This window comes from Brassica oleracea, chromosome C9 (genome assembly GCF_000695525.1).
Source record: "Brassica oleracea var. oleracea cultivar TO1000 chromosome C9, BOL, whole genome shotgun sequence".
Lineage (NCBI taxonomy): Eukaryota > Viridiplantae > Streptophyta > Magnoliopsida > Brassicales > Brassicaceae > Brassica > Brassica oleracea.
In genome coordinates, this window is record NC_027756.1 from 48039875 (window position 1) to 48052712 (window position 12838).

Below are 12838 nucleotides of genomic sequence, written 5' to 3' on the forward strand. Positions count from 1 at the left end.
TTCATATAGTTTTGTTTTGATTTAGCTACATGCTTTCTTACGCATCATCGTTGGTAGCTAGTAATTGTTACCCTGCAATGCAGTTGCGGACCCTCAAAGTTTGCTGGAGGAGAAAGAAGCGTTATCGGAAAAGCTAGCTATCAGTGAATATGAATTTCGTTTAGCACAAGAGGATATTACAAGATTGAAAACTGAAGGACAGAAGAGATCTGATTGTTCGATTGACAAGCTAAAAGGTATCTATCTATATACTGAACTATTTGTTCTACTCTCTCTCCTCATAATACATCCTCTAGTTAGATAGATGTGTGCATAAACAACGAGGAAATTCAATGACTGCAGAGCTAATCTAGCTTGTAAGTTGGTAGCTACTAGTTAGGGTTGCAGAAACTTCATCAACCAGTTGGGGACTCTACCCGATTATAGTATAATACTCCAGTTTCACTATATTTTAGTACCAAGTGCAGGAACTTGAGTGTATCAATTGATATTATATAGGGATATTTTGTTTCATAAAAAATTTCAAAGTGACACTTATTAAGAAACAGACGGAGTAGGGATATTCTTACTATTCTGTTTTAGATTGTACAAAGATCTCACTCATATTGTTAGCGTATTTTTGATTCTTTGTAACTACAATGACTATATATAGTCCGGTAAATATATCAAACCTGGTATCAGAGCTTCACTAAGAGCTCCTGATTTTCTAATGTTTCTTCTTCTAACATTTATAAGTTATTTCTGCAATAAGTAGTTGCTGGTCTAGCTTTTAGTTCCCATACGTTAGCCATCTCCTTTTCTCTTTTATTTTTCTCCATGGAAATCTTTTCTGAATAATATACTATGAATAATATACTAAGCTAAAATCATTTATAATGCATTATTAAGTTTTTTTTTTGGTATAGTAGCAACAAAATAACCAAACCGTCCTACACTGTTTGTAATTTCTCAGAAGTGGACACAGAAGAGTTCGGAGACAAGAGGCCAGAAGTTCAACGGAAAAAGAAAGATTTTTCCTTCACCGATATAGGGCCTTTGAAGAACAATGAACGTCGAGACTTAAAATGTGCAGTTAAAGAATATCTTCTTTTAGCAGGTTACAGACTTACCGCAATGATATTTTATGAGGAGGTATCGTAATCTTACCAATATGTTTATACATTTCGTGCTTATTGAGATGTTTCAAATTATTGAATCTTTGTTCTTTTTTTTTTGGACCGATAACAGAATTTTTGGAATCTTGATTAACTATTCGTGTTTTTGCCCATGATTCACTGCCACTCTACCTTGGAAATTTTCATGAAGAATTAGTAAGAAGTAATGGGAGCTTTTTAGTAGCATTTTCTATGAGGTTTCACTAAGAATTCTTAAATCCGTTGAGTTTTGGGGGTAATCTAATATCTAACTATTTCCTTAATTGAGTCGACTGGAACTAAGTTTCGGGTCTGAATTATCTCCAACTCCAGAAGGAGAAAACCGAAGTGTTTGGCCTATTGACTGTGTTGATATAGTATATGAAACAGCTCCATAAATAATTAAGTATCATGTATGATCTGTTTATCTCAGGTGACAGACCAGAACTTGGACATTTGGCAGGACAGTCCAGTCCAGCGCACGTTCCTGATGCCTTGCGCTATTACTATCAGTACCTTTCATAAACTTCAGAGGCAGCAGAGGTTATATCCTGAATTCATGTTGTCAGAAAGACAAGTACCTTGAAACTTGCTCTAACTGTAACTTTTTTGTATTTGAGAATCGCATTGACCATGTAAGTTACACTTTGACGGCATGCGATAAATCCATCAAAATGTTCTAGATGAATTTGAATTTCTCATGGTTCATACTTTTTGGATGCAGGAGAAAATAGCCATGCTTCAGGAAAATGAATCGTTGAAAAAAGAGATTGAAAGGCTAAACGAAGAAAAGGATGGGCTATTTAGGAGCAAAGAAAAGTTCGAGGAGCAAATCAGTGCTTTTAACAAGTCTACTTAATCACTTCAGAAGGATCTTAAGGACAGAGACAGGCAGGTATATATTCCTTTATTGACTGGATTTCTCAAAGAAGCAGACACTTTCACATGTGGAAACGTAAATACCTGAAATGACACTGATAGTATTCAGGTGCAAAGTTTGAAGCAGTCCTCAGAGCATCAGAGGAGGAATCTCAATGACTGCAGAGCTGAGATCACATCTCTTAAAATGCATATTGAAGGGTCTCGTGCTGGTCAATATGTGTCAGCTACTGAAGGTGAGAAACAGATAAGCTCTCTGCCAGAGGAAGTTGAGAAACCAGCAATGGAAAAGGATGGTGGTTTAATTTCTGAGAGTTCTATACCTGTTGAGTAAGCACACACGCAAGCAGAAGACAGTCTTGTAGAGGAAGAGATTAAGAATATAATTCCTAATGAAAGAGAGGTGGAAGCAGAGGCCAGCACTGTGTCTTATAAAGCCTTGAATAGTAATTTGGAGAACCAGAAAGAAGTATCAAACTATTTGTCAAGTCCATCAAATGGTAATTTTTCACCCAGAGACCTTGAAAGCATCTTAAAAGTGGATTCTGGAATTGGTCGTGGCTCTAATTTAAAATCGGAAAATGCAAACGGTGAAGCTGCTTTTGAGGAAACGGTGAGTCCTGGCCTTATTTTTCTTAATGATTTAGTAGAATACTTTTGAAAGGTATCCCTATCTTGTCATCAGCAAATTTTGTAGGAGGTCCATGTAGCTGTTTACTTTCCTTACGTTATGCTAGTGCTATTTTTATATCAACATACTGCAACATACTGTAATATGCGCTGTTTGGATTTTCTTTTTCTCTATTTCTTTTTCTCTATTCCATTACAGGGTTTAGGGACAATTCAGATACTTGCAGATGCTTTGCCGAATATTGTTCCATATGTTCTGATAAATCATCGAGAGGTATGAGTGCATTTTTTTTCTTTCAATTTTACCATTCAGTGTGGTGGATGGAATTTAACTGATCTGGTTTGTTTGGCCGATAGGAACTCCTTTCCCTGACGATGTGTGCAATTGAGAGGCATCCAGTTAGTAGGACAAGAGACTGATAGACTTTAGATATAAGTAATCCAAAGACTATGAATACTTCTTCTATTATCAATGTAAAGAACGGTTACACTTTGTAGTATGAATCAAGCTCACTCTCATGTCGAGATCGCCTTCATCATCAGTCTCATAGCGACTGGAAACAGAGGACGCATAGCGTCACTCAAATTACACATACAAAGCATAAGAACTACAAATGAAAGTACATTACTTATTTATACTATCTTCACTTCACTCTCAGCTCATAACTGCAAAGTCTCTCTCTGAATTAGAGGCTTTCAACTCCCTCGTTATTCAAACTAAACTCCAACGTCTCTTATTCCTTCATCCTCCACTTCTTTTCCTCCTTTCTTCCGATAATACACTCTCTTAAACCTATCAATACTTCCCCCAACGAAATCCAGCTTGCCCTCAAGCTGGTAACTCGGAAAACAATCCACGAATTCTTGATAAGCCACCCAAGTGTTCTCCAAGTCTGTCTTACCCTGCCATTTAACCAACAACTCCAATTCACCCGTTGAACTATAACGTTTGTCCAAGACATCCTCTGGTTCTATTACTTCATCAGCTTCAGTGAGACAACCCGGAGGAAGCTCCTCGCATTGCACTTGTTGACTAATTGCCAGTTTCAGTTGAGATATATGGAAAACATGATGTATACGGGCTTCCGGAGGAAGCTGTAGCTTATACGCCGTTTGACCAATACGCTCCACCACTCGATACGGTCCATAAAACTTGGCAGCTAGTTTTTGACAAACACGTTTCACCACAGAGTTCTGTCTATATGGTTGTAATTTCAGATACACCATATCACCCACTGCAAGCACCACATCAAGGCGTGACTTATCCGCCTGAGACTTCATAATAGCTTGAGCACGCTCCAAATTATGCTTCAAGTTGACCAAAACCTCGTCTCTTTCCCTCAAAGCTTTATCCAACTCAAAGTTAGACGTAGACCCCAATTCAAAACGCAACAACGGGGGAGGATCTCGGCCATACATTACTTTAAATGGTGTGGTCTGAAGGGACTTGTGATAAGTAGTATTATACCACAATTCAGACCAAGCCAAATAAGAATGCCAAGTTCGAGGATGCGTAGACGAGAAACATCTTAAGTGCGTTTCTAGGCATCTATTCGACACCTCAGATTGCCCGTCGGTTTGAGGGTGAAATGCTGTGTTGTACTTCAACGTTGTACCCGCCAGACGAAAAACCTCAGACCAGAAAGAACTCAAGAAGATTCTATCACGATCTGACACAATGCTCCTCGGAAAACCGTGGAGTTTCACCACTTCACTTATGAACTTCTTCGCCACATCCAAAGCAGAGAATGGATGCTTCAGAGCCACAAAATGCGCAAATTTGCTCAAACGATCTATCACAACCAGAATGACATTGAATCCATTTGAAGTAGGTAAACCTTCTATGAAATCCATGTTAATGTCATCCCAAACCCTCTCCGGAATTGGCAATGGTTGCAGTAAACCTGCTGGTGACAGAGTGGAATGTTTATGAGTTTGACAGACCGCGCAAAAAGCAACATACTTTTGAATTTGCTTGTACATCCCCTTCCAAAAGAATGACCCTTGGACTCGTTTAACTGTCTTCAAAACTCCAGAATGACCCCCCAGCTTGCTGTCATGAGCCTCTTGTAATATTACCGGTATAAAACGAGACTGCTTAGGTACCACCAATCTCTTTTTTGACCATAGATTCCCCTCAATCACCTGATACTTCTTAGACATGAGCTCGCCCTTCTGAAATTTCAAAACTGTGTTCTGAATATCCATATCTTCCTTGATCTCCTTAAACAAATCTTCCCATTGCAAAGCAGTAGGTACTGTTAGAGCCAGTAGCAGTGTAGACACTGACATAGATCAAGATAGGCCATCTGCTGCTTTATTCTCTGGCTCTGGATTGTAGAAGATGTCAAAATTAAAACCCAACAACTTCGTTAGCCATTTCTGATACTCGAGATTGACCTTTTTCTGCTCCAATAAGAACTTTAAGCTTCTTTGATCCGTGTGTACATGAAATTTCCGACCCATCAAGTAGTGTTTCCACTTCCTTACTGCCATTACTATAGCCATTAACTCACGTTCATAGGCAGGCTTCAACTGTTCCCGAGGCGTGAGAACATGACTAAAGAAAGCAATGGGGCGTTTATTCTGCATTAAGACGGCTCCTAATCCAAATCCTGATGCATCTGATTCCACGAAATAAGTCTGCTCAAAATCCGGTAATGCCAACACATGAGCGTTGACCATTGCATGTTTCAACCTATCAAACGCCATATGAGCCTCAGGTGGCCAGCAAAACTGATCCTTCTTGAGTAAAACTGTCAAAGGCCGAGCAATGCTGCCATAGTCTTTAACAAATTTTCTGTAATAACCTGTTAACCCGAGGAAACCTCTTAGCTGCTTCACTGTCTTTGGTATAGGCCACTCGTTCATTGCATCTGTCTTATTCGAATCAGTAGCTACTCCATTCACTGAGATCATGTGACCCAAATATCCCAGTGTCTTTACTCCAAACATACACTTCTTCTGATTTGTGAATAAATGCTGCTCTCTTAATACTGCCAACACCATCCTCAAATGTTCTTCATGTGTTTCTTGATCGGGGCTGTAGATAAGAATATCATCGAAAAACACCAACAAAAAGCGTCGAAGAAACGGTTTGAACACTCTATTCATCAAAGCTTGAAATGTGGCTGGGGCATTGGTGAGGCCAAAAGGCATCACTAAGAATTCATATTCACCAATGATAGACTTTAGATATAAGTAATCCAAAGACTATGAATACTTCTTCTATTATCAATGTAAAGAACGGTTACACTTTGTAGTATGAATCAAGCTCACTCTCATGTCGAGATCGCCTTCATCATCAGTCTCATAGCGACTGGAAACAGAGGACGCATAGCGTCACTCAAATTACACATACAAAGCATAAGAATTACAAATGAAAGTACATTACTTATTTATACTATCTTCACTTCACTCTCAGCTCATAACTGCAAAGTCTCTCTCTGAATCAAAGGCTTTCAACTCCCTCGTTATTCAAACTAAACTCCAATGTCTCTTATTCCTTCATCCTCCACTTCTTTCCTCCTTTCTTCCGATAATACACTCTCTTAAACCTATTAGACTCCTTGACCCACACACTGTTCAACTTGATCAAACGTCCAGATGACCAGCAGAGGCAGATTATTATGGATGTAGGTTACTGTTTAACTTAGAAGTTTTCTTTTTGTATAATTACGACTTATATATATTTTGAGTTGAGGCCTTTTATTGTTTATCTCAGGCATGTGTTAGCCTATCGAGGAATGTTGGAGAAATGAGAACAGAAACAGATTTGCTTCCACAGTGTTGGGAACAGGTAAATGCTACTCTTGTTTTTACGAGTTGTCTGCCTCTGCTTTAACAATTTTTGTTATTTTCTTTATATGAGTGATTATATGCTGGTTCTGTTTAATTTCAGATAAATCATACATATCCCCAACATTCCTCGATAGGCTAACACATGCCTGAGATAATAATCTGCCTGAGATAATAACCTATTAGACTCCTTGACCCACACACTGTTCAACTTGATCAAACGTCCAGATGAGCAGCAGAGGCAGATTATTATGGATGTAGGTTACTGTTTAACTTAGAAGTTTTCTTTTTGTATAATTACGACTTATATATATTTTGAGTTGAGGCCTTTTATTGTTTATCTCAGGCATGTGTTAGCCTATCGAGGAATGTTGGGGAAATGAGAACAGAAACAGAATTGCTTCCACAGTGTTGGGAACAGGTAAATGCTGCTCTTGTTTTTACGAGTTGTCTGCCTCTGCTTTAACAATTTGTGTTATTTTCTTTATACGAGTGATTATATGCTGGTTCTGTTTAATTTCAGATAAATCATACATATCAAGAACGCAGGCTGCTAGTTGCTCAATCATGTGGGGAGCTTGCAGAGTATGTTCGCCCTGAGATACGCGACTCTCTTATTTTGTCAACAGTACAACAACTTATAGAAGATTCTGCAACAGTGGTTCGAGAGGCTGCCGCTCATAATCTTGCGTTGTTGCTTCCTTTATTTCCGAACACAAACAAATATTTCAAGGTCAGCTTCGCTAAATGTGCTTCTTATCTCTGACTTGATATGACTGACAAGGCTGCAGCATAGGGTCTAAAACAGGCTGATTACAAACATTCTAGGAGAAGGGAGCTTTTTTTACGTTGGCATGAGACAATAGCTTAGAAGTTCCGTTAGTTTTAAACTTTTAATAAACCAAAGTGCTACAACACCAGTTTTCTGTTGGTTTATTAGGTTGAGGAGATGATGTTTCAGTTTATATGCGATCCATCTGGCCTGGTTGTTGAAACCACACTGAAAGAGCTACTTCCTGCTGTGATGAAGTGTTCTCCTCTCTCACGCATTGAGCTCCGCACAGGTATTACCTCAGTATATTTCCCATTTTAAGATTGTGGTTGGAGTGGTAGTTTTCTTTAGCTCGTTTAAGTCAATTTCATTCGAAGCACTGCCCACCCCTTTCGGGAGTTGAAGGGTCATTGGAGTCTCATCTACGAGTCCTTGGTGAACGGGAGTGATGGAACATTGATGTTCTACTAAGAATGTTGATGGAATTGCTTCCAGCTGTATACCAGAAGGCAGTGGAAACGTGTCCGTTCCCGTCTACCGCAAAGTCAGAGGAATGTGTGGTCTCTGTTTCCTTGCTTGAGACCTATGCCGAGTAAGCTTCTTCACTCCCTTCAAAACTCTTGATCGCAGAAAGTTTTTCTAGTATCTGACATCTTCTTGTAGATAATCATACTCCATCGTATCTAACTGGAATTTTGACTAGGGGACGTTCTGAGTGGCCTATGTTTGAATGGATGCATGTTGATAAAAGGTTACCTGATTGCTGGATATATATCGACATGGAAATTTCTGAAACAGTCTGATATAGATTCATGTTTCCTTTATTAAGGCCTGAAACCAAGAACTGCTGTAACCAGTAGACTTGCCACACACTGTATTCTACCGCTTCTTTTGGCAGGAGTTCTTGGTGCTCCAAGTAAACATGAAGAGTTAACAAACTTCTTACGACAACTCTTACTGGAGAGCAAAACAAAGGAAAACCAGTCATCAAAGCGCAACAACAACGAGGTTTTGGATGCGGTTCACTTCCTTTGGTGCGTTTTCCTAAGCTTTCGTTGTTTATTATGATTCCTTGAACTTCTTCTTCTTCTTCTTACCAGTGAATTCCTCTAAATATTGCAGCACATTTGAAGAACCATAAGATGATATTGGCAATTTTGTGGGTGAAAGTTTATGAAATTACCTTGAGGGAGTACATTCTCATTTACAGACCTTTAATAGTCAAGGTTGTTACAGGATATTTGGGGAATATACTTTACACAAAATCTAATCTAAACAGATTTGTTACTAACAAAATATCTACATCCTATCACCCTCCCTCAGTCACATTGTCGGGGGACACGACAGTGAGACTGGTCCTGAATTCATTGAATAAGGTTGTCGGTAATCCCTTGGTGAAGATGTCCGCGAACTGAAGTGAATAAGGAACATGTAGTACTCGCACTTGGCCCATGCGAACTTTCTCGCGAACAAAGTGTATATAAATCTCCACATGTTTTGTACGTTGATGTTTGACTGGATTATGAGAGAGGTAGACGGAACTTATGTTGTCACAATACACAATCGCAGCTTTGTTGATAGGGCAGCCTAAGTCAAGCATCAAGTTTCTGAACCAGCAAAGCTCAGCGACCGTGTTTGCAACTCCCTTGTACTTTGCCTCTGCACTAGATCTGTCTGCTGCCGTTTCGCAGACCATGATACGAGGTTGGAGCCGAGAAAGACACAATATCCTGAGGTTGAACGGCGTGTGTCTGGACATCCAGCCCAATCTGCGTCTGAATATGCGACAAGTTCGGTCACATTACTTTTCCGGAGTTGAATGCCATGCAATTTAGTTCCTTGAAGGTAATGTATGATTCGCTTCAGAGCATGAAGGTGAGGAACTTGTGGGTTGTGCATATACAAACAGATCTGATGGACAGCGTAAGAGATATCTGGGCGTGTAAATGTTAGATACTGCAGAGCTCCAGCTAGGCATCGGTATTGTGCAGGATCTGAGATGAGGTCGCCGTCGTCAAGAAATAGGTTGGACTGCAGGTCCACCGGAGTCAAGCACGGCTTGCAGTTTAACATCCCAGAACGTGCTATAATGTCTTCGGTGTATGCTCTGGCTGAGGAATATGCTGTTAGTGTTGAAGTCTGTCTTGACGCCCAAGAAGTAATGGATTTTCCCCGAATCGGACATTGGGAACTCAGTCTGAAGCGTCTTGATGATGGACTGCAGGAAAGAGTTGTCTGAAGCCGTCAAGATGATGTCGTCGACGTATAACAAGAGGTATGCCTTGCGTGATCCTTGATTGAAAACGAACAGCGACGCGTCAGCTTCACTACTCCTGAAACTAAGTGACTTAATAAAATTAGCAAACCGTAAATTCCAAGCTCTCGGAGCCTGTTTTAACCCATATATTGCTTTGCGAAGCTTGCAGACATGGTGTGGATGTTCCTTGTCGATAAAGCCTGGTGGTTGCTGCATATATATTGTTTCTTCCAGCTCTCCATGGAGGAACGCGTTCTTGACGTCTAGCTGGTGTATGGGACAGTCTCGAGCAAGGCTAACCTCTAGTACAGCTCGTATTGTCACCGGTTTGACTACTGGTGCGAAAGTGTCATTGTAGTCGATTCCATGTTCTTGTGACTTTCCATTTGCAACCAAGCGAGCTTTATGCCGTCTTGGGTTTCCTTCTGCATCAAGCTTGTGCTTGTAAAGCCACATACAATGAACAACATTAGAGTTAGTTGGCTTTGGAACAAGATCCCAAGTCTTAGCCTTATCAAAAGCATCCATCTCTACAGTCATCTCAGGTGTCCAGTTCGGATCTTTTAAAGCATGTAGATAGCTAGTAGGCAAAGGTGAAGAGAAAACTATTTCTTAGGTTTGCTTACACCAGTTCTACTTCGAGTTTGCATTGGATGACGAACCGGTGGCTCAGGCCGGTTGTCTGAAGTAGCTACTTGTGTCGCATCAGAGGAAGCTGAACGTGAAAGTGGATGTATTTGTGGTATAGAAATAGAAGGTATTTGAGTTTGATAAGAACCTTGCAAAATGTCTTTGAAGAGAGGCGAAGGTTCGTCATCGGCGCTGAGGAATTGATATGTTACAGCATTGCTGTGAGCTGAAGTTGCCTTTTGAAAGACAGATTCATCAAAATACACGTGCCGTGAGATGATTATCTTATTTGTCTTCAGGTCCATGCATCTGTATCCCTTGTGGTTTGATGGATAACCAAGGAAGAGACATGGTGTGGACCTCAGCGCAAGCTTATGAAGATTGGAATGATTGAGATTTGGAAAGCAAAGGCAACCGAACACTTTGAGATGATCATATGTTGGTGCCTTGGGGAACAAGAGAGCGTAAGGAATTTGACTTTTGATAGCAACAGACGGAAGGATATTCAAGATGTGCACTGCAACATGAAGAGCTTCTACCCAATATGTTGGCGCCATGTGAGCTTGAAAGAGGAGAGACCAAATTGCGTTGTTGATTGTCCTGATAATCCTCTGGCATTCCTTTTGCGTCGCAGTAGTCCTGAAATTGATGATTATCATACTCGCCTCCATTGTCACATTGCACATCCTGAATACAAGCATGAAAGTGAGTTTCTACATAGTTAGAGAATTGTTTAAACTTTGAGAAAACTTCACTCTTCCGTCTGAGAGGATAAACCCACAAAAAATGAGTGTGATCATCAGGAAAAAGAACATAGTAGCGGATGTTACTGGGAGAAGCAATAGGTGAGGTCCAGACATCCGAATTAATTAATTCAAAAGGTTTTGAAGCATAAGAATTTGAATCCCTTAAAGGCAATTTAATTTGTTTCCCAAGTTGACAAGCCTTGCAAGAAGAAGCAAGACTGTCTTTATTACAAGCAATGGAATTAGAAGAAGCTAAAGAATGCAAAGAATTTTTATTGATATGCGCCAGTCTCCTGTGCCACAGGTCCGGTGAGTAAGACAGCAAGGCGGAAGAAGTTGGTGATGGCTTTGAATGAGATGGCGGAAGGGAGTATAGATCACCGGAGCTGTTGCTGCGCATTAGGACCGCTTGAGTGTGAAGATCCTTCACAGTAAAGCCAAATGGATCAAATTCCACAGAACAAAAATTATCTTTGGTAAACTTTCTAACCGAAATGAGATTCTTAACAATATCAGGAGCAATAAGAATTCGGTTTAGAGATAATGGGCGATATGAATTATAGTGTTACCAGAAGCAAGAACAAGAATTTGCGAACCGTTACCTACAATGACTGATTGACTGATGTTTTTGTTAAGACATGACTTAAGGATACCTGTGTCAGAAGCAAGATGACTGGTCGCGCCCGAGTCCATGTACCAATCTCTTGTAGACGGATCAGCAAGAGTCATTGTGTTGAAGGCTTGTGCAAAGTCTGTTGTCGGCTGGAACTGTTCCATCTTGAGATTGGCTTGCTGAGGTTGACGAAAGGCTGGTTGAGTATGCATTTGTTGCTGCGGGAATTATCCCCAAGAAGGATAGCGCTGCTGCCACTGAGGAAACGGTTGTTGCCAATACTGAGCTGGAGGCCAGTTGTTATAGTACTGACGATTGTTGTTGTTCCGACTTCGTCATATGTTGCCATTGCGACGTCCACCACGGTTGTTGTTATTGTTGGTTTGTCGTTGCTGTTAAGCTCGTGGTTTCTGGTCTTGATCTTCTGAAACCGTAAGAACCGTGGAAGAAGAAGAAGTGTCCTTTTGTGTAACCGAAGATTTGTTGAATTTGAGGACACGCTTCTCCTCCATTTCAAGCATTGACTGTGCGGCATCAAATGTTGGGAATGGATCTCGATGCTTTATCACGTTAAGGATATTGTCAAAGCGATCATTGAGACCATTCAGCATGTACATCACCAATGTACTTTCAGGAACGGGAGCATCAAGATTTGCGAGCAGATCAGAATATGACTTCAGTTTCTGACAATATGCTTGGATTGTCATGTCGCCAATCTCCAGCGTGCGTAGATCGTTATCAACTTGAATGGCACGGGCCTCCTTATTTTTACGGAATTGATTTTCAATGCGTAGCCAGATGTCTCGGGACGTCCCTCCAGGTTTGAAAGAACTCCGAAACAGTTTGTCAGCTATGGTTCCATATAACCATAATTTAACGAGGCTGTCTCGCTTGTGCCACTGTGCGTCATGGACGTCCGTCGGATTGGTAGATCCGTCAATGTGACCAAGGACGTCGAAAGCTAGACAGTGAGTTTGAATCAATTCGCGCCACGCATCATAATTGTGGTCTTCCAAATCGAGAATGATCGGAATATGAGACTTTATGTTTGTGATACCAAAAGCTCTGTCAATAGGTGCTTGATTCGCAGCCATTGAAAAAGAAGAAAGAAATAGACAAAAAGAGAAGAAGATGATAAAGAAGAAGAGAATAGGTCAGGAGCGTTGTCGCTCTGATACCATGAAAGTTTATGAAATTCCCTTGAGAGATTACGTTCTCATTTACAGACCTTTAATAGTCAAGGTTGTTACAGGATATTTGGGGAATATACTTTACATAAAATTTAATCTAAACAGATTTGTTACTAACCGAATATCTACATTCTATCAGTGGGAAATGGTCGTTGACTCCACTGCGGAACTCAAAATAAACGCTGCTAAG

At 40.4% G+C, this 12838-nt stretch overlaps 1 protein-coding gene across 1 annotated transcript; it reads right to left on the bottom strand.

The window, feature by feature from the left end:
- Positions 1 to 11853: 11853 nt before the first annotated feature.
- LOC106315222 lies at positions 11854 to 12552 on the bottom strand. The gene has a single exon (XM_013752972.1). The coding sequence runs from the start codon at positions 12550 to 12552 to the stop codon at positions 11854 to 11856; it is 699 nt and encodes a 232-aa protein (XP_013608426.1).
- Between the last annotated feature and the right edge of the window lie 286 nt (positions 12553 to 12838).